Source organism: Brassica napus, chromosome A7 (assembly GCF_020379485.1).
Source record: "Brassica napus cultivar Da-Ae chromosome A7, Da-Ae, whole genome shotgun sequence".
NCBI classification, from domain to species: Eukaryota; Viridiplantae; Streptophyta; class Magnoliopsida; order Brassicales; family Brassicaceae; genus Brassica; species Brassica napus.
In genome coordinates, this window is record NC_063440.1 from 25,871,787 (window position 1) to 25,891,758 (window position 19,972).

General features: G+C 40.6%; 6 protein-coding genes across 8 annotated transcripts; 3 read left to right on the top strand and 3 right to left on the bottom strand.

Moving 5' to 3' along the window:
- Positions 1–422: 422 nt before the first annotated feature.
- Positions 423–4,487, bottom strand: LOC106357267 (receptor-like protein 14). The gene is made up of 5 exons (XM_048736236.1): positions 3,569–4,487; positions 3,247–3,402; positions 3,032–3,100; positions 2,809–2,888; positions 423–2,636 (listed from the first exon to the last, which is right to left on the bottom strand). The coding sequence occupies exons 1-5, from the start codon at positions 3,945–3,947 to the stop codon at positions 444–446; spliced, it is 2,877 nt and encodes a 958-aa protein (XP_048592193.1). The 5' UTR covers positions 3,948–4,487; the 3' UTR covers positions 423–443.
- Positions 4,488–4,727: 240 nt separating this feature from the next.
- Positions 4,728–7,389, top strand: LOC106354371 (glycerophosphodiester phosphodiesterase GDPD5-like). The gene is made up of 7 exons (XM_013794288.3): positions 4,728–4,929; positions 5,495–5,673; positions 5,760–5,943; positions 6,122–6,196; positions 6,267–6,376; positions 6,516–6,734; positions 6,816–7,389. The coding sequence occupies exons 1-7, from the start codon at positions 4,917–4,919 to the stop codon at positions 7,209–7,211; spliced, it is 1,176 nt and encodes a 391-aa protein (XP_013649742.2). The 5' UTR covers positions 4,728–4,916; the 3' UTR covers positions 7,212–7,389.
- Positions 7,390–7,428: 39 nt separating this feature from the next.
- On the bottom strand, positions 7,429–8,724 carry LOC106354372 (uncharacterized protein DDB_G0271670). Its single transcript, XM_048736231.1, has 4 exons — positions 8,580–8,724; positions 8,034–8,496; positions 7,733–7,994; positions 7,429–7,642 (listed from the first exon to the last, which is right to left on the bottom strand). The coding sequence occupies exons 2-4, from the start codon at positions 8,458–8,460 to the stop codon at positions 7,429–7,431; spliced, it is 903 nt and encodes a 300-aa protein (XP_048592188.1). The 5' UTR covers positions 8,461–8,496; positions 8,580–8,724.
- Positions 8,725–8,963: 239 nt separating this feature from the next.
- Positions 8,964–11,157, top strand: LOC106354374 (glycine-rich RNA-binding protein 5, mitochondrial-like). Of its 3 annotated transcripts, none has more exons than XM_013794293.3 (5): positions 8,964–9,063; positions 9,586–9,714; positions 9,803–9,871; positions 9,956–10,059; positions 10,391–11,157. In XM_013794293.3, the coding sequence occupies exons 2-5, from the start codon at positions 9,597–9,599 to the stop codon at positions 10,973–10,975; spliced, it is 876 nt and encodes a 291-aa protein (XP_013649747.2). In that variant the 5' UTR covers positions 8,964–9,063; positions 9,586–9,596; the 3' UTR covers positions 10,976–11,157. The 3 variants fall into 3 exon arrangements, with proteins under 3 accessions (XP_013649747.2, XP_048592187.1, XP_013649746.2); XM_048736230.1 differs by having other exon boundaries at positions 9,007–9,059; XM_013794292.3 differs by lacking the exon at positions 8,964–9,063 and having other exon boundaries at positions 9,559–9,714.
- A 268-nt stretch (positions 11,158–11,425) lies between these two features.
- LOC106354373 (mitochondrial substrate carrier family protein E) lies at positions 11,426–13,907 on the top strand. Its single transcript, XM_013794291.3, is given in 10 exon segments — positions 11,426–11,656; positions 11,843–11,958; positions 12,085–12,142; positions 12,307–12,456; positions 12,749–12,959; positions 13,051–13,096; positions 13,187–13,204; positions 13,207–13,306; positions 13,394–13,466; positions 13,549–13,907. Coding segments are annotated over 10 exon segments (1,095 nt in total). The 5' UTR covers positions 11,426–11,571; the 3' UTR covers positions 13,787–13,907.
- Positions 13,908–14,422: 515 nt separating this feature from the next.
- On the bottom strand, positions 14,423–19,389 carry LOC106354375 (probable phosphoribosylformylglycinamidine synthase, chloroplastic/mitochondrial). Its single transcript, XM_013794295.3, has 5 exons — positions 19,155–19,389; positions 18,570–18,969; positions 17,934–18,502; positions 15,483–17,853; positions 14,423–15,406 (listed from the first exon to the last, which is right to left on the bottom strand). The coding sequence occupies exons 1-5, from the start codon at positions 19,194–19,196 to the stop codon at positions 14,592–14,594; spliced, it is 4,197 nt and encodes a 1,398-aa protein (XP_013649749.2). The 5' UTR covers positions 19,197–19,389; the 3' UTR covers positions 14,423–14,591.
- Between the last annotated feature and the right edge of the window lie 583 nt (positions 19,390–19,972).

The following is a 19,972-nucleotide window of genomic DNA, read 5'->3' on the forward strand; positions in this document are numbered from 1 at the left end:
ACGGTCACGGAATTGCTGACTCGGCTCTCTGGTCTTTTTCTTGTTTTGCTAATTTCATATGCTCATTTTTGGTTCTCATGTAACGAGCATAATAATCATATTTGTGCGCTATGTAATAAATGAAGTTCTTGAGATTGTCAACTGGAAAAGAAAAAACTGTAAAGCGATATAGATTAGGAGAATTCATGAAAGGAGACAGCGAACTAACAGGGAATTCTCTGTATTCATGCAAGTTCTTGTATTTCTTATATTTGAGTATACTATTTATTGAACCAACCACACCAAGCCAGCTCTCAGCTATATATGTTTGAGGCATTTCATTTATTCAAAAGACAAACAGTACACAAGAACTAAACACAAGTTTGTGATATAAAGCAGGAGGGTTTGAGAAGAACAGCATCAGATGGGGGACCATCAACGAATTTGAACGGCCAGCACTAATTTTACCATAGAAAATTCCTCGCCTTGTGGATGAAAGCATCAATGATGTAGAACCAAAATCTACTCCAAGGAGAATCAAAAGAGAGAGATGAGGATATTCCAATAAGTATTGTCACATAAGCTGCAGCAAAACTCCAGTAGAAAGATACCATGTCGATCGTGGACTCCTCCTCTACTTCCATTTCATTATCTGGTTCTTGAAAGTTGTTTCTCTCACAGATCATGTTGGTTGGTTTTCCACAGAGAAGAGGATTGCCTATGTAGCTTTTCTCGTTGAATGTGTCGAATTGCCTCCCTTGGGGAATGATACCTGATAAATTGTTGTAGGAGACGTTGAAGACAGCAAGAGAAGTAAGATTTGTTAACTGACTAGGGATGTTTCCATGTAACATGTTAAAAGAAAGATCAAGGCTCTCAATGTCCTTCAGCTTTGAGAAGCTATCTGGTATAGAACTCGACAAGAAATTGCGAGATAGATTCATGGCTCGTAGTTTCGAGAGTTCTCCAAGCTCTGATGGGATAACACCACTTAACTTATTGCTAGACAGATCCAAACCATACATAAAATCAACTGTTCCTCTGCTGAACTCAGATTCTTCAGTGTAGGAATCATACCTTTGCTTTGCTGCAAACTGGATTTCAAAACTCATGTATGTTTCATAGTCTATCTTGAACTCATCTACCAAAAATGTGGTTCGGTAAAGTTCAAACTGAAGGCTCGGTACAAAGCCATATGCCTCAGAGGCTCCATTCCTCACCTGCTCGTACTCTCCTGATCCAAATGATAGATTATAGAGGCAAGAAGGTATGTTTCCACTAAGCTTGTTGTTCGAAAGATCAAGAAGTCCAATGTTTTTCAGACCACACAGTTCCCTTGGGATAGAACCTGTTAACTTATTACCCTTCAACAAAAATATTCTCATGTCCATGGTGTTGACAAACTTTGGGATACTCCCAGAGAGTTTATTGTTCCGCAGATCAAGTATCTCAGCATTTTCCAACAATGTTCTTGGTATCTCCCCTGTGAAGCTGTTGTTATGTAGGAACAACTTTATCCCGTAGGTAGAACTATCATATGACGGCAAGGCTCCGGATAATAAGTTCCCGGAGAGGTCAAGAAAGTTGAGATGTTGATTAGCCAGCAGAGAAGACGGTAACGTACCTTCTAAGATGTTGTTTGATAACAACAACATAAACATATCAGATGAGTTTGGTATCAAACTTGGAACAGCACCTCTGAGAAGATTGTTTGACATGTCAAGTACTGACAAGTTAACCAAGGTAAGCAAACCGTCTCCGATCTCCCCTGTGAATAAGTTGTTATCCATCCTTAACACGACTAATGATGTTAGGTTAGTCTGTCTTGGAAGAACATCACCACCTAACTGGTTGTGAGAGAGGTGCAGGATTTGTAATGAATAGCATCCTGTGAATAAGCTTCTAGGTAGCTCTCCAGAGAGATTGTTATGAGACAGGTCCAGGAACGATATGTTCTTCATCTCACCTATAGACGATGGAAAGTTACCTTGGAAACCATTATGAGAGCCATTCATATGTTTCAGATTTGGGAGCACATGTCCAATATCATCAGGGAGCACTCCGTTGATATTGTTAGCTGAAAGATCCAAGAACTGCAAGCTATGGACTGTTGTAGGAATCTGGAAGACAGTGAATGAGTTATTCTGCAACTGTAGAACTTCAAGTTCTTGATTATTCGCCAAGAGCCAGGAAGGAATGGTTCCGGATATTCTGTTGCTGGATAGATCAAGTAGATGCAACTTCTTCTGGTACATAAGAAAGTTTGGGATCTTCTCCAATCCGCAGGACGGTAGAGAAGCAATACTTAGTTGAAACTTTGGCAGCCAAGTAGTTTCTGTATCTACTAGTAACATATCGGATGTTGATGAAAGTTTGAACACCTTGAGCCTTGTGAGGTTGGCGAGTAGATTGAGTGAGAATAAGCCTGTGAAGTTGTTATCTGATAATGACAGAGATTCGAGGGACTCGAGTCTACTGAAACTTGATGGTAGATTTCCACTTAATTGGTTTAGTGAAAGGTCAAGAACACGTAGATTGTTCAAGCCACCTAAACACAGAGGAAGCCGGCCGGAAAAATAATTTCCACTGAGATACAGCTCCTGCAGATTCTTCATTCCACAGAAAACTGCAGAAACATAATTCATAGAAAGACAAAAAACGTTATGGTCGGTCCATAGAATTCTTTTTTTTTTTTTTTTTTTTTTTTTTGGTGTAACATCCATAGAATTCTTTAGAACCAAGAACAAGACTTTCAAGTTAGTCATATACTTTAGTTCTGAAACAAAGTAGATAAAAGCAAAGAAAGAGAGATTTTAAAAAGCTAGCTAGCTTGCCTTGCAATTCCATTGAGCTAGAAAAATAGTTGGCACTTAGATCCAAAGCTTTCAACATTTTCAGGTGAGTAAACTCTGCCACGGGACAAAGAGACGCAAATCAAGACACATCTTGTTATTATGGATAGTTATGATCTTTGAGATAGCATAAACCAATTATGCACAAGTTTAAAGGTACTCTCAAGACCAAAAAACAAAAAAACTGACATAGATGCTACCTGGCATGGAGTTGTTATATCCATTTCCACTCAGATCCAGCAGTTCCAATTTTGTCAAGTTTCTTAGTTCTGAAAGGGAGTCCAGGAGAATAGAAAAATAATAAGAAATGCTGCAATCAGAACAGAGAGACTGCAGTACAAAGCTTAAAAGATCTAACCAAAGATAACATCAATCAGTAATAAGTAGACCTTTTGTTACTAACGGAGAAACACACCTTTAACAGGAAAAGGGCCATCCATCTTGTTGAACCCAAGAAACAGAGTTTTAAGTGACGTAGCAGCGTTAAGAAAGGGAAAGATGCTGTTGTTGAATTCATTTGAAGAGAGATCCAGAATCTCCAGTTTTCTCAATCTACTTAAGCTTTTATAACCTGCAAGTGAGAAAGAATCTTGTTAGCAAAGTATATGAACATAATAAGATAGGTCACCCTAATCACTCCAATAGGTGATAAGAGGTGTTTAACCTTCAAGTTTGAACCAAAACAAGAGATAAGCCAAGCCCCTCTAGAAGTAAGAGTTAATACTTCATAGATTTACCTTCTATATCATCAAACAAGGCACTGAAAGCGCACTCGGATAAGTCTAGACTTTGAACCTCTTCAAAAGGATGCAGCAACGAAAGATTAAAGAAAGAACTCTCTTTGAGGAATAAATCACCAAAAGCAATCTTGGTCACCCGTCCGCTTGTACGACTGCACTTGACGCCCTCCCACCAGCAGCATTGGCTCTTTGTGTCATTAGTCCAAGTAGTGAGAACATAATCAGATTGTCCTTCTTCAGAAATGGAGATGAGGTATTGCTTCAGCTCCAGAAAAGCCTTCCTTTCTTTCTGAATACAGCTTTTATATCCGTGAAGCTGCCCCAACAGTACTATCACCCATATCAAGTATTGACCCAAGAACACCTTGCCTTTCATTGCAAATTTGCTACAAAAAAAAAAAAAAAAACTCAGAGGTGATGTGAGGTAGTGAGTTCAATACAAATACCTCAGCATCTATAAAAGTATACAACTTTAGAACCAAAGTTGTACAAAATAAACTTGTATGATTACAGAGTCCAAGTCTCTGTTAGTGAAAACTTCAAAGCCATGTGACATGCGAAAGAAACTCAAAAGCCATGTGACATGTGTAGCCTGAGAGGGATCACTATTTTTTAAAACTTTTTGACTCCGTTAATAAAAACTCATTATGGCATGCAAAGTCAAAGCCTCTCTTGCCTAAACTTATACTATGTTTCACCAGCTTGTCTGAAATTATTTCTACTATAATGATTATTGATGAACCTTCAAACTTTGTTTAGGTAACAAAAGATCTAACTAACCTTCAAACTTTGTCAAACAAACACAAACGACCAGCCTCAACGGTAACTGAGCTGCTGATGTGGCTTTATCTCCCACGTATACAGTTGATGTTACCGCCAAAACGCAAACGATGCCGTTTCTCACACAATTTTGTTTCAGCAAGATACCCTAGATCCTCAATCCTCATAATGGTGGAACCAGTTATAGTGTGTGTTTTTTTTGTTACTAGTTATATAGTGAATAGGTAAAACGTAGAGACAAAGATAGTAGATCAAAATGAAAAAAAGGGTAATGAATCGGCATTTTTGGGGGAAAATGCGAGACCAGAGGATTGTTCCGAAATTATTTGCAAGGGGAGGCACTTCTTCGCAAATAGTATATATTCTTTGGGTAACCAAAACGGGAATATTCGTTAGTATGAACTGAAGAGAATGATAGATCCACCAAAGCAGGTCAATGGACTGACTTTTGGATAACAATAGTAGATCCTAAGTAAACGGACCGGCACCAATTGGGTGTCTGAAGAGAGACAAGAGACAGAAAGAGAGTTAGACAAAACATTCCGATTGATCGAAAGAAATCGTCATGATTCTTACAAGTAAGCTTCTCAATTTCAATCTTGTCTTTCTTTCTTTTTTCGTTTCTGGGTAAGTTTTTCTGGGTTTCTCATTGTTCTGTTATCCTCCATCTGAGTATATGTTTGATTGATTGCTTATATTAAATTAGCTTGAGAATGGAATTTGCAAAATGTTGATCACTCCCCTTTGACTTTCTCCTGTTCATCCATAAAAATGAGTAACAAATTGAAAAAAAAAAGCTTAGAAGTTAACCTGAACGAATCTGGAAATGTTTCTTTTTTTAGTCTAAGCTAATAAAACAAAAAAAAACAAGATTGTGACTTGAGAGGATCCCTGAAGCTTTACACTTTTACATTCTATTGATTCAGTCTAAAAGAAAAGTTTGGGTCTTTGGATCAGTTTTTGCCTTGTGTCTCTCTGCTAACACTGCAGTAATAAAAGAAGAATTATAAAAGAAAAGTCAAAGTTTGATACATAAAGAAAAAAAAAAAAAGTTTGATTCTTTGGATCAGTTTTTGTCTTTTATGTCTACCAAAAGAATAGTGAAAGTTTATTACTAAAAATGGTTATTGTTTATTTTTTCAGAATGCTTGATATGGCTATCTCTGGTTACTCTGTGTACTGGGAGAACATTATACCAACGCCCTGGTAAAGGAGTCAAAGATGCTGCTACTAAGCAGCCGATTCAGACTTCACGTCCTTATAACATCGCACACAGAGGTTCCAACGGAGAGATCCCAGAAGAAACTAAAGCTGCATACTTGGTACTACCATTTGATCTTTCCTTGTATGTTTCATTTGATTATATAGGGACATTGTGCTTAAGTAATTTGATGTCTTTTTTTCTTAGAGAGCAATTGAAGACGGTACAGACTTCATAGAAACAGATATCTTGTCATCAAAAGATGGTGTGCTTATCTGTTTCCATGATGTTATCCTTGACTTAACAACCGATGTTGCGAGTCGCAAGGAGTTTGCTGGTCGTAATAGGACATATGATGTCCAAGGTTTCAAGATCCCTGGCTTTTTCACTTGTATGTTCCCAACTATTTTCTTTCTTTTAATATATACATATGGTGATGCATGCCAATGGACTCTTCTCACATAATCTCATCTAAAACTGCATAAAGAAGCATCTAGTAAAGGTTTGAAGTGTGTTTATTTGAATTTGAGCTATTAGCTAACAACTGGTTTCTCTTTGATTGCTTGCAGTTGATTTTACTCTCAAAGAACTAAAGACACTACGGACAAAACAGAGATATGCTTTTCGAGACCAGCAATACAACGGTTAGCTACTCTTTGATTTAGATGTTGCATGAAAACATTTTAACCATACTGGTCCCTTTTCAAATTGCAGGAAAGTACCCCATCATCACATTTGAAGAGTTCCTTGCCATTGCTCAGGATGCTCCAAGAGTTGTGGGGATCTATCCTGAGATTAAGAATCCAGTTTTAATGAACCAACATGTAAGTTTACAATCACAGTCTTGACTTGCACTTTTTATTGGTCCTAAAGACTAGCTTGAAAAGGCTCTTGCATCATCCCATTAAAACAATCTCTCTAACTTTGCTTATTTGTTACTAAGTCGCTTTTGTATATCTGCAGGTCAAGTGGCCTGGTGGTAAGAGATTTGAGGATAAAGTTGTTGAGACACTTAAGAAGCATGGATACGGAGGCGCATATTTATCCAAGCAGTGGTTGAACAAACCCTTGTTTATTCAGTCATTTGCTCCATCTTCACTCGTGTACATATCAAACTTGACAGACTCGCCAAAAGTCTTATTAATAGATGATGTTATCAGGCCAACTCAAGATACTAACCAGGTCCATCCTCTGATTCCTCTTCTTGTTTCTTATCCTTCTACTATAAGTTACTCACCGTTCTTTCTGTCAAAATCTAACTAGACATACGCAGAGATCACATCAGATGCTTATTTCACCTACATCAAAGAGTATGTTGTTGGTATTGGACCATGGAAGGATACAATAGTTCCAGTAACAAACAACTACATGCTAACCCCAACAGATTTGGTCAAAAGAGCTCACGCGCATAAGCTACAGGTGCATCCATACACTTACAGGAATGAAAACCAGTTCCTACACTTTAACTTCAGCCAGGATCCATATAAGGAGTATGAGTACTGGATCAAAGAGATTGGAGTTGATGGACTCTTTACAGATTTCACAGGCAGCCTCCATAACTATCAAGAGTGGGCTTCTCCTTTACCTGAAACCTCCAAGTCCACGCGTCAGCTCTTGAGTCATATTGCTTCCTTGGTCCGCCCTTATGCAAAGGCTTGAAGCACCACACTAAGTCTTTAATCTAACGGAAGAGTCTTGAAGATTAAATAAAATGTGAAAGACACAGATTCATCAAATTGTATCTGTTTTACTTCACAAGATTTATACATTAAAAGTCAAACAACTTTGTAAAATCTTGGAACAGAGTTCTATAATATTCTATCAAACTTTTAACATACACAAATCAAACTCAATCTCCCTCAAAAGGATCTTTTAATTAGACGCAGCAAGTTGTGCAGCAAGGGAAGCAAGATAACAACCACTTAGGGGTGCGGTTAGGGGCTGCTTCTGGTTTAGGAGCTTCCTCTTTCTTCAACCCTTCATCTCCTTCAGACTCAGAGGAACTCTTTGGTGTCTCTGGCTGTGACGGCTTCGTTTGTTTCTTTGGCGGCGTTGAGCTTTGTAGTCCACCTTTATCTGCATTCCCCAATCTATGACATGAACAAAAAAAAAGAAGTTAGAAAATAAAAAAAAAGACATATCTGTTTTTAAGACATGAAGACGAGAGATGTTTTGTTTACATTGGGAAAGCAAAAGACTTGACGCTTAAGTTTTCCGACCGACGAGAAATAGAACGATCTAGTTTATTGCTTTTGTTGTTGTTGCTGTTGTTGTCTTTATTAGCAGCTTCATTAGCCATGATAAACTCTCTTATACTTGATGCAGACTTTTGTTCTTCCTCTTTACTTGCGGGAGACGCTTTCTCTGTTTCAGCTGCTTTCTTGCCTATATCCACCGGAGTTTTCGCCTCCTCCACAACTCCGCCTCCTCCTCCTCCTCCTCCTCCTCCTCCTCCTCCTCCTCCTCCTCCTCCTCCTCCTCCTTGGTTTGTATTTTGACGAGGAGAAGGTAACGGAGAAGGCAAATGAGGAGTTCTAGGTGAAGGAGGCTGAGGAAACGTGAGCTCTCCCGATTTAAAGTAATCGTTTGCGTTGAAGCTGTTGTTTCCCATGCGGATGCTGAAGAGGGACTCGTTGGAGAGAGTGCTCCATTCAGCTGGAGCTGTAGAGGGCGTTCTTGCGAAAACGTGTGAAGGGATTCTGTAAGGAGGTGTGGTAGGAGTCGAGGTCGTTGTGGTTCTCTCCATTATTTGCGTTGGAGGAGATTGGTTATAGTTTGGATTCTCGTCAGGTCTTGGTTCAGCTTCTATTGAAGAACAAGAAGAAGAGGAAGAAGAAGAAGAAGACGAAGAGAGCCGTACGGTTTGATCGTTGGGTTGAAAGAAGTTGTGCTCTTGTGACGTTTCCATGGTTTCCAGAATTAAAACTCAGCTAAAAATATCAATCTGCAATGTGAAGATTATAAGGTTTAAAGATATGCAGAAGATGATGAGATCAATGATATGTTTGAATAGAGATTTTAGTTCACCTTCTGATGTTTTAGACGTCAACGATGAGAAGACGAAGAACACAAGGAAGAAGATTTCTATTTTTAGAAAGTTTCAATAACAAGTTTTTGGAAGGCCAAGAGACAGAAGAATGTTGTTTGTTTTTGGAATAAGGAGAGTTTAAAGGATACGCACGCGTATATTTCTGATTATAGTACATCTTAAACCCAATTTTAATCAAACTATTTTTGACATTGCTAAGTAAAGATCAGAAAGTGAGCATATGAATCCGGTTCGGTTTGGTTTGGTTTGGTTAAGCATTGGTTTAGTTTTACCGGGTTAAATATAACTCTGTGGCAGATGATCAGTGAGCGAATCTAACGGTCAAGATTATCTTATATCAATGAACGGACAGGATGCGTTCAGTATTTGACATAAGCCTTTCTCTTACAATGGTTTCACTACTGGCGAGAATTCAAAGACGCTTCCAGAGAGATTTGTCCCCCTAAAACCCTAGACAAGTTGGTACAGTCTCGTCGATTCCTTCTTTCAGTTATTCAGTTCTTTGATTCTATCGATTAGATTTTATGTTCTGATGTTTCATCTGGTCCGACAATAAAGTTTTGTCTTTTTATTAATGTTTCTGGTCTCATTCTTTGTTAACGATCCTCTTCTGTAACCTAGTACGTTGGTCTGGTTTAGATGTGTTCTCTTTCACTGTCTGATTGATGCGATATGTTGGTTTTGTGAGTTGACCTTCTAAGCTTTGGTTCAATCTTTATGGATTCTTCTTTCAGAAAATGATTGTTATCGTTGTGCCTGATAATCGTCTGGTCAACCATATGTGTAGCTAACACGAATACAGATGATAAAGCTTGTAACTTTTTGTGTGTTTGCCTTATTTATTTTTATGAAAGAACGCATTTTTCTTACTTCTAATGACGATTGAAATGATGGGTCTTTTGTTTTATTCATGAGTTTATCTTATGATTCTGCCTTTCTTGAATCACTATCTATGTTTTGATTTGTTTCTTTATTTGTATACAGATACGCACCACATGGCTTTCTTAAGTAAAGTTGGAAAGATATTTAGGCAGACCAGCACCCATGTCACTGCCTCTAACTCGATGCTACAGAGCATCCGTTGCATGTCTTCCTCTAAAATCTTTGTTGGAGGTGACAATAAATAACTTTTATATGGTTGTGTTTCTTTGTTTCTGCTTCTCTCCGCTTGTTTGTCTCAGAACTGTCTATGTTGCTTCAGGTATCTCCTACAGCACTGATGAGTTTGGATTAAGAGAAGCTTTTAGCAAATATGGAGAAGTTGTTGATGGTATCTAGCTAACTCGCTTTAACTTATTAGCCAGAACTCTAGGCTTTGATGTTTTAAATTTCCTGTTTCTTCTGACATTTGCAGCGAAAATTATCGTCGACCGTGAAACTGGTAGATCGAGGGGCTTTGCTTTCGTGACATTTACATCTACCGAGGAGGCTAGCAATGCCATGCAATTGGATGGACAGGTAAACACACAAATTTTCCAGCTTCTTTTGGTAATAAGATGTCATGTGGCTTATTCGGTTATTCCTGTGTCATTTCTTTCTTCTTATCTGACTCTCAATGCCTTGAGGATGCATGTTTCTAGACCACAATATAGGTAGGCTATGTATCATCATCTAGCTTAGAATACTGTTCGTTCGTTAGGCAGCTACTTCCTCTTCTTGTTTTTGTAATCCTGAGATAAATGTTAGTTGTCAGACTGTATTTAGATGATTCTGAAAATGGTTGAATTGATTATTCTTTGCTTCGCATTGTCTATCTACCATTGATTGAAGTCGTTTTTTTGGCATACAGGACCTTCATGGTCGAAGAATTAGGGTGAACTACGCAACTGAAAGAGGAAGTGGATTTGGAGGAAGAGGATTCGGTGGTCCTGGTGGTGGCAATGCCGGTGGTTACGGTGCTCCATCTGGTGGTTATGGAGGTGGTGGTGGCTACGGAGGAGGTGCTGGTGGTTACGGTGCCCCAGCTGGTGGTTATGGAGGCGGTGGTTACAATGCTCCAGCTGGCGGTTACGGAGGTGGATCATCTTACGGTGGAAATGCTGCTGGTGGCGGTTATGGAGGTAACTCTCCTTACGGTGGCAATGCCGCTGGTGGTGGTGGAAGCAACTTTGGCGGTGGATACGGTGTTGCTGGTGGTGTTGGTGGAAGTGACAACTTTGCTCAAGGCAGTTCCTCTAATGCTGGCTTTGATGACAAGTTTAGCAGCAGCGAAACACTAGGCAATGATACTGATCACCAGCTTGAAAGCGCAGGAGGTGAGCAGTTTGGTGGCAGTGACAATCAGTTTGGTGACTCAGAGAACGGTCAAACAGAGATTGGCGGCCCAGACGGGTTTGATCAGACTGACGATGGCGATGTTGCCAAGAAAGCTTAGTCTCTACTCTCATTTGTGTCCTGGAAACTTTTCTTTTGCGGTGTCAGAATAAACTTGTGGGAGTTTATTAGTTTCTGTTTTTCAACGTTTGGTGTTGTTTATCATGCAGAGAGACCTCTCGTTTTCTTATGTTTTGTGTCACTTGAGGCCCGCAAATAATAAAATTGTAATAACTTCGAACAGACTCGTATTCGTTCTATTTAAGGTTCTATACTAGAGACTACTAGTTTCAATCTTTGAAACTGAAGACTACCCAATCTGCGTTGTAACAAGCGTCACCAGTTTTTGTTTTCGTTGAGCTTCTTCACAAGCTCTTCAAACCTGAAAGCCACATGGCAGATTTTTATCGTACTGAAAGCGATCTTACTGGACACAACAAACTCAGGGAAGTAATCAGCCAATTACAGTTTTACCCTTTATTTTTTTCTGATAATTGGAAATTAAAATGTTTTTAAGTAAATCGCTGCGGTTCACAAATAGGTATAAGGTCGATGTGGCGAGAGAAGCGCGCAAAGTCTGTCTACTAATCACTGCTAAAACCTCATAAGCCCTAAAACACCTGGAACCTTCGATAGATACAGTTGCTCTCAACGGAAATGGCGAGCAAGGGCTCCGATTCGAATCGCGAGCAACCACCTCCTCTGAGCATCGAAATCAAAGCCACTCAGGATCAATTCTTCGGTAAGCATCGATTTCTCTTCTCTACGATGTGAATCGAATCGTCGTAGATTGGTTTGTTGCATATGATTACGCTTAGACGATGAGTTTATCCGCGAAAATGTCGAGATTAGGTTTGGTGATTGTGATGAGAACATTCCGATCATGCTCAAATAGTCTAAACTCACAACGCCATTGATGTTGATGTAGTGTGGAGAGAGTTCGTATGGGGAGGTATAGCTGGAGCTTTTGGTGAAGGGATGATGCATCCCGTAGATACTCTCAAAACCCGGCTTCAGAGTCAGATCATCATGAATGCGTCTCAGGTATTGTCTCTAGCATACATCACCTTTGCAGTGATTTTTTTTCGCTTTGTAATTTCTGATTTTATCTGAGGAAATAAGGATTCATGGATTGTATCATTTCTAACCTTGTTGAGCTGTTGATTTCAGAGACAGAAGAGCATTCCACAAATGCTTCGTACTGTCTGGGTTGGTGATGGATTGAAAGGTATTATCCTCCATACTCTTTGCCCTCAGCTTCTTCAGCTTTCCAGTAATGGCAGGCTGTATTATATTCCCTATTCATCTGTGAATTTGGAACAGGAATTTTTTTTCCTGTGCTTTGAGTTTTTGGTTTTTGTTATTTTGTTTCTGTGCTGACTTTAGTTTTAGGCTTTTATAGGGGAATTGCTCCTGGAGTCACTGGATCTCTTGCCACTGGAGCTACCTACTTTGGTGTTATTGAGTCCACTAAGAAATGGATTGAAGAGTCTCATCCCAACTTAGGTGGCCACTGGGTACACTTTATTGCAGGAGCTATTGGTATGTTTCCTAATATCCTCTTTCCTCTCTCGGTCATCTGATCAATAAGGTGGTGGTAAATATAGGAGGAAGAAACTAATTTTGATGCCAAGCACACAGCAGAAATGAAACTAAATATAACCTGGCTAAAAAAGCAGATATTATCAGACATTTTAAATGTTGTGTTACGATTATAGCTTTAGATATCGTGGGTCTTTAAAAGATAGATCAAGGTTCTCAGCAAAACCACACATGGCAAGGTTGCAAGAATTTCTGATTCCTTTGTGTTCTGTTGCTTCTCTCATTTTTTCAGGTGATACACTTGGTTCTTTCGTATATGTTCCCTGTGAAGTAATAAAGCAGCGGATGCAAATTCAAGGGACTAGTAGCTCCTGGAGCTCTTTTATTTCGAGGAACAGCGTTCCAGTGAAACCAAGAGGTGACATGTATGGTTATTATACTGGAATGTTCCAGGCTGGAAGCTCAATATTGAAAGAGCAAGGACCAAAAGGACTGTATGCTGGGTATGTAAATCTCCTTTAGATCATTATTGATGCCAATTGGATATCCTTTTTCAAGGGACTCATGTTGTTGTCTTTCCTTTTTCTTTGGCAGATATTGGTCTACACTAGCAAGGGATGTACCTTTTGCTGGCCTCATGGTATGTAATGTGTCATTTCAGTGAAACTGTTACCTCCATTCACCTAATGGGTCTTTGTCTCCTCATGTTGGTTCTGTATTTCCTTCTCAGGTGATGTTTTATGAAGCATTGAACTATTGAAGGATCTAACAGATCAAGGGAAGAAAAAGTTTCCACAATTTGGAGTCAACAGTTCAATCGAGGGGCTCGTTTTGGGAGGATTAGCTGGTGGTACGTTAGAATAAAGATCAGTTTAAAGAAACTATATTCCAAATAGCTCATCCGCAGTGACCTTTGTTTAATGTAATCTCTCTCCAGGACTAAGTGCTTATCTCACAACTCCACTGGATGTTGTTAAAACAAGATTGCAAGTGCAAGGAACAACGATCAAGTATGCTCATCTTCTTTCAGATTCAATGATCATATCTAGAATAGCATCCCCAGTTTTGATTAAACTTTGTAAATCTCCATAGGTACAAGGGTTGGCTGGATGCAGTTGGGCAGATATGGAGGAAGGAAGGTCCAGAGGGTTTTTTCAGGGGAAGCGTCCCGAGGGTCATGTGGTATATTCCGGCCTCGGCACTCACTTTCATGGCCGTTGAATTCCTTAGAGAGAGTTTCAGAGAGAAGACTAAGAATAACAACATTGTTGTCTCAAACTTGAGCATAGAGAGTAAAAGATCTTCGGTACATGAGGTTAGAGAGAACTAGTGAGATGATGATTCCTGTCTTCTTCTCAGATACAGTTTAACAACAATCTGATTCTTCTTCAATAAGAACCTTCTTTTAATTCCACAAAAAAAAAAATATTTGGACTTCATATATATTTCGAACGTGTTCTGCTTTCTTTTAACTGATAGCAAAAGAGGAAATATCGTATACCCTAAAAAGCCAGGAGATGGCGTCTTCGTCTCGTTCGGAGAAACGATGGCTCTACGAGGTTCTCGGCATCAGCAAGGAATCATCGCCGGTCATGCCACAGTGAAATCTCGATAATTACCAAGCATTACATTCTTTGATTTAATTTATTATATGTTGGAGACAAATGACGGGGGAGATAGAGGAAATAAGCTACGTTTTTGACATTGTTGTAGTGCATACAAATGGTGATCAATCTATTCTTTTTGACATTTGAAGAAATCTATCAAAGGCTGGCTCCATAATTGCATTCTTCAAGTGTATCATCCGTCGTACATAGTAATCAAGATTGTGGGATCAAATGATACCATTTTCATTCTCTGTTCAATAGACAAAACCGCATGTTTCTGGAACCAAACTGTATTGTTATGATTGTAGGAGCTTTTCTTTCCCTCAACTACTTCAATATCTATCGATAACATACTCAGGTTGCTATTTTTTTAATTTATTCATATGAAAATGTATAATCATTTCAAAACGTAGACCCAAGTGTCAGAACACTTTCACTAACAACTGATTCGAAAACTCGGCAAATACCAAACGCACAACAAAACACTGTAGAAAAAGATTCATAAAGCCATATGCTTGAACATGCATCTTAGAGCTGAGAGCACCAGTCCCTAGCATTCTGGAACATCTTCAACCACGGACTCGGCCCAGCTTTCTCAACCTCCCACCCCTTCGGGTACCACGGGTACTGCCACATCAAGAAACAACGTTCAGGATGAGGCATCATCGCCAAATGTCTCCCATCAGGCGAGCATATAGCAGCTATCCCCAACGGTGAACCATTAAGATTAAAAGGATAAGCTTCAGTGACACTCCCATCATCATCACAGTATCTCAACGGAGCCAAATCTGAATGAAGCATACGGTCCAAGACTCCTTCGTCAGGGAAATAAGCTCGTCCTTCTCCATGAGCCGCCCAAACTCCTAAGGTACTTCCCTCCATTCCCTTCAGCATTATCGACGGCGAGTCCTTAATGGTCACGCTTGTGAACCTGCACTCAAACCTTCCTGACTCGTTGTGGACAAACCTCGGCTGCGCCGTGTCGAGTGACCCGCCGACTTGAGGGCCTGGAACCCATCCTAACAATGCCATTAGCTGACAACCGTTGCAGATTCCGAGGCTGAACGTGTCTGGTCTTTTGTAAAACTCTTGGAACTGGCTTAGAAGAGGAGAGTTGAACCTTATCGAAGCAGCCCATCCTTTGGCTGAGTCTAGTACATCAGCGTAACTAAACCCTCCAACAAACACAATCCCACGGAACTGATCAAGAGTGATTGCTCCAGCTAGAAGGTCAGACACTGTCACATCCCACGGTTCAAAACCAGCAGCGTAGAATGCAGCTGACATCTCCCTGTCTCCGTTGCTTCCTTCCTCTCGGATCACAGCTACTCTCGGTTTAACATCTGAGAACAAATAAAATAAATAAAAACTCTCTTTAATGAGGAAAAAAAAAAGCTTCATAGAGATTATTGATCTTACCCTTAGACATATAACTATCATTGGTCCAGGAAGGAGTAAATGAGAGCTTCCAGTTAGGCTCATGCCTCAGCTTCAAACCTTCTTTCTCCATCTCCACACAAGACGCCAGTCTCTGAAGCTTCTCCAGCTGGAAACTCGTGTCCTCCCACATGTCTCTGAGGAATGAAGTTTCCTCACTCAAATGAGTGATCCCATCCACTTTCACCTCAATCAAAGGAGACTCGGTGACTTTCCCAATGATCTCAGCCGCAACATTAAAACCACGGAGCTTCTCCAACACAGCGTCTAAGTTCTTGTTGCTAATCTCCATCACGAGACCGAGTTCTTCAGCAAACAAAGTCTCAAAGAGGCTTATCCCGTTTGAATCTAAGTTGAGGCTTACACCTTTGTTTCCAGCAAAGGCCATCTCCAAAGCTGCTACGATTAGTCCACCGTCGCTGATATCATGTCCAGCAGATACCAAGTCCTCTGAGATGAGAGCTTGAACTCCCTCGAAGACGTTTTTCAGATAAGGAACATCATCAACATCAGGACAGTCGTTCCCAATCTGACCAAAGACCTGAGCCAGTGCAGATCCACCTAACCTCCGCTTCCCCTTTGCCAAATCAACATGTAACAGAACACCACCATCAAGCTTCAGATCTGGAGTCACTGTCTTTGTGATGTCAGGACATGTAACATAAGCACTGATCACAAGGTTCCCTGGAGCCTTAACAACCTCACCATCCGCATGAGCTGCCATTGAGAGACTATCTTTCCCACCATCAATCGCAATCCCAAGCTCAATCATGGCATCAGCTAGAGCAATCGCAGCATCATACATCGCTGAACCTTCTCCTTCAAGCTTAGCAGCATACATCCAGTTACCACTAGCTTTAACATCAGACAACGCAGTAACCTTCGCCCAAACAAGATTCGTCAACGCCTCTCCAACGGCTAGTCTCGCCATGGCTTTTGGATCAAGCAGACCTTTAATAGGTTGCTCACCAATGGCACACGCACCGCCTGTAAGATCAGTGAACGTCTGTGCTATCACTGCAACGTCAGCAAGAGTGATCTGCAACGGTCCAACTGTTTGCTGCTGAGCAACGAGACCAGTCACGCATCTATCAACTTTAGTTGTCAAGAACCGCTTTGAAGACACAGAGGGTAACCTCAGAACTCTTTTCAAAGAGTCCATCAACGTAATCCCGGGAGCTATATCAAGCGGCTCCCGCGCGTAATCGACGCGGTTGAACTCAAACGTTTTCTTAGGCATGTCACCAAGAACCTTCTCCAGCTCAAGATCAACAGCAGGAGGAGGTGGAGGTAAGCCTTCCTTCTCACACTTCGCTTTAGCTGTGCTGTCGATTAAAGTACAACGACCTTCTCCATTAATCGTCCCAAGCACAGCCATCGAAAGCCTCTCCCTCTTACAGATCGACTCCAAAACCTCTCTACTCTCAGCTTTCACTAAAATAGCATCTTGCTCTTGATACTCAGCTCCCCAAATCTCCAACACAGACATGGTATGGTCCCCAACAACAACAGCTCTTATATCAATCTCCGCACCTTGAGGATAAATAATCTCTTTCACCACATTACAGTTCCCACCAGCGCCTTGATCATGAATACTAACAATAGGATTCTTCTCCCCCATCTCAATGCAAGCACGGACCACACGGTAGAGCTTCTGAGACATCTCAGCGTCTCCACGCTGCACAGCGTTGAAATCAAGCTCAGCATCGTTCTGACCACTCACCATACTCGAAGCAGCACCTCCTCCCATACCAATACGGTACGCAGGCCCACCGATCTTGACTACAAGCATCCCAACTTCCGGCTCGCCTTTAGTTATATGAGTATGATCAATCTGTCCAATACCTGCACTGAACATAATCGGCTTCAGCCACTCTCGTCTCTCCCCACTCGGCAGCCTCATCCCAAAGGTTCTGGTGTATCCTTGAATCATCGGCTCTCCAAACTTGTTCCCATAGTCAGACGCACCGTTGCTAGCATCAACAAGTATCTGCAACGGTGAGGCAAGGTTTGATGGGTATTGGAAAGAAGAGTCTTCCCATGGAGCGTAAGAGCCTTCCATGTTGAGGTTCCCAACACAGTAGCCAGAGGTGGATGCAACCACGAAAGAGCCTCTTCCAGTTGCGTGCGTGTCTCTGATTCTTCCTCCAGCGCCTGTCTCGGCGCCAGGGTAAGGAGCCACCGCGCAAGGGAAGTTATGTGTCTCAGCAGTGAAGAGTATGTCAAGATCACGTGCACTGAGATCAAGTAAGCAAGTGGAGCCAGGAAGGAGAGGACGTAGCTGGTTCACCATGAAGCCTCTTATAGCACTGGAGTTGTCCTTAAACCCAATGACTGAGTTGTTTCTATTTGCCTGCATATTTAAAAAACACAAGATTAAAGAGTTTTATCATTTAAAAAAAAAAATTAAAGTTGAACATTTATAGTTATTACCTCCCAAGTGCTCTTTACAATCTGCATAAGAGACCTATCCATTGGCTTCCCATCAATAACAATGTTCCCAGCGAAGAACCAGTGCCTACTATGCTCGCTGTTGGACTGAGCGATGTCAAACAGCTCCACATTGGTGGGGTTACGCTTGATGTCATCTCTGAAAAGTCTTGTGTAATACTGCAGATCTTGCTCATCAAATGCTAAACCCATCTTCTGGTTGATTTCTTCCAAAGCCTCTCTCCCTTTCTCCATCACAGGCACATACTTCACTTCCTCAGGAACCACGTTAGTCTCAAATGAAGTCAGCTTTTGAAGGTAGACACACTCGGTCATTCTATCGTGAACCATTGCAGCGAACTCGTTTGTTTGATTCTCTGAGAGTGGCTCGTTGCTGAACAGGAGGTACCTCCTAGACCTTTCTAAGCGAGTCACTTCGTTTAAACCACAAGCTCTGCATATCGAAACTGCATTGGTGGACCATGCTGTTGTGAAAGAGAGCCTGGGACCTACTTCAATGATTGTAGCGTGAAGTCCTTCCCGCTTCTTCCTCTCAAGAAAACTATCAGTTCCTGAAAAAATAAAACTATCAATAACAAAGAGGCATAATAAACATAGCATATGACAGTTAACAGTTACCTAGATTCTCTGGCTCAAACGTCTCCTGAAGAATCCACTTAAGAACAGACACCTTTTCTTCTGCTAATTCAGTCTCAAGACCAATGTTGAAACACTGCTCAGTTGATAAACCGACAACCTGGTTGCTGATTTTGGTTTGAACGGCCTTCAGAAGCTCAGCGTTTGCGCTTTCTTGAATCAATGGCACTCGGTAGTAGTGGATAACCTCTGAAGCAGGCTTCTCAACCAAGCTAGGTTGTTCAACAACGGAAAGAGACGCTCTAGGCGTAGAGCATCTCAAGACACCAGCTTTAGTTCGGTTCAAATTCAAAGACCGAAGCTTTGAGGTTCGGAATCTAACGGAGCCCCATAACTGATTTGTTGAGCTTCTCTGTAAAAGCGTTGTTTGTCTATTGGAACCCTGCAAAGAGTCATTAAGCTTTGTTAAAACGAATAAATATCATTGAAAAACAGAATCTTGATTATATTACTACTAATCTATGAAGCTCTTATGCAATATAATTAACAGGAGCAGTTAAGCTTTATCAGTCATACGACATAGAACAAAGATTAATGGAGATAGCGAGTAATAAGAGAATATTTTACGTTTAAAAACAGAGTCGCACGAGCTGCCTGGGAGGTAGTCATCGCCAGGATGATGTAGCAACGAAGAAAGCGAGATAGGCTTTTAGTCTCTCTCTGCTAATGGCTTCACGGGACCGAGAGAGCCTGTGACTGCGAGCACAACAACAAAACACAGTCCTTGTTTTGTCTGTCTCTCAACGCGAGTCTTTAGGTTTTTTCAAGTGGATTACTACTTTTGTATTGTCAGGGAGAAAAACAAAACAAAAGAAGATTACTTTTTACAAGTATGCGCTGTTTAGGCCCAAAATGTCTAATGGGCCTAACATTACATATCACAAGAAAACCTGTTTCAGGTTTGCCATACATGAAGCATTTCGAGTAGCAAGCCAGGATATGATTGGTAATGGTTGTATCTCTAAATTTTTTGCTCTATGATTAAAGCTTTGAATATTTTGTTGTGGCTCTATAATTAAAGTTTTGGAACGCACATAATATTTGTTGTAGGAATATTTCTTTCTACAGCACATACACTAACGTAAGTATTAAAAATGGCTGTGAACTAATAAAAATGAGTAAAGCACCATTGACGTAGATTTAGAGCCGTTGACATGATTGTTGATGTGCTCAGCGCGTCTCCACCAGTACTGTACTACCAGTTTCTAAGTTCAAGAGAACATTTTTGCCTTCTGCATCAATGGAGTTTTTTTTTAATCCAAACATTTCAAGAATTAGAATTAGGACATGCATTCATAATATTGTAAGTTTAAGTTAAGACCCCAAATTCAGTTTGCATAACCAATAACAAAAGAAAATGATATTTTTTCAGCTTTAACTTACTA

Excerpts from the sequence above, each read along its gene's own strand:
- LOC106357267 (XM_048736236.1), bottom strand. The coding sequence starts at position 3,947 with ATGAAAGGCAAGGTGTTCTTGGGTCAATACTTGATATGGGTGATAGTA. Across the intron at positions 3,101-3,246 it reads TGGCCCTTTTCCTGTTAAAG|AACTAAGAAACTTGACAAAA; the intron begins GTGTGTTTCTCC and ends ACTCCCTTTCAG. Across the intron at positions 2,889-3,031 it reads ATATAACAACTCCATGCCAG|AGTTTACTCACCTGAAAATG; the intron begins GTAGCATCTATG and ends GTCCCGTGGCAG.
- LOC106354371 (XM_013794288.3), top strand. Across the intron at positions 5,944-6,121 it reads GATCCCTGGCTTTTTCACTT|TTGATTTTACTCTCAAAGAA; the intron begins GTATGTTCCCAA and ends GATTGCTTGCAG. Across the intron at positions 6,735-6,815 it reads CAACTCAAGATACTAACCAG|ACATACGCAGAGATCACATC; the intron begins GTCCATCCTCTG and ends AAATCTAACTAG.
- LOC106354372 (XM_048736231.1), bottom strand. The coding sequence starts at position 8,460 with ATGGAAACGTCACAAGAGCACAACTTCTTTCAACCCAACGATCAAACC. Across the intron at positions 7,995-8,033 it reads TCGTCAAAATACAAACCAAG|GAGGAGGAGGAGGAGGAGGC; the intron begins GAGGAGGAGGAG and ends GAGGAGGAGGAG. Across the intron at positions 7,643-7,732 it reads AAGTCTTTTGCTTTCCCAAT|ATTGGGGAATGCAGATAAAG; the intron begins GTAAACAAAACA and ends TTCATGTCATAG.
- LOC106354374 (XM_013794293.3), top strand. The coding sequence starts at position 9,597 with ATGGCTTTCTTAAGTAAAGTTGGAAAGATATTTAGGCAGACCAGCACC. Across the intron at positions 9,715-9,802 it reads CTCTAAAATCTTTGTTGGAG|GTATCTCCTACAGCACTGAT; the intron begins GTGACAATAAAT and ends ATGTTGCTTCAG. Across the intron at positions 10,060-10,390 it reads CCATGCAATTGGATGGACAG|GACCTTCATGGTCGAAGAAT; the intron begins GTAAACACACAA and ends TTTGGCATACAG.
- LOC106354375 (XM_013794295.3), bottom strand. The coding sequence starts at position 19,196 with ATGACTACCTCCCAGGCAGCTCGTGCGACTCTGTTTTTAAAC. Across the intron at positions 18,970-19,154 it reads GTGCGACTCTGTTTTTAAAC|GGTTCCAATAGACAAACAAC; the intron begins GTAAAATATTCT and ends GACTCTTTGCAG. Across the intron at positions 15,407-15,482 it reads TGATAGTTATATGTCTAAGG|ATGTTAAACCGAGAGTAGCT; the intron begins GTAAGATCAATA and ends ATTTGTTCTCAG.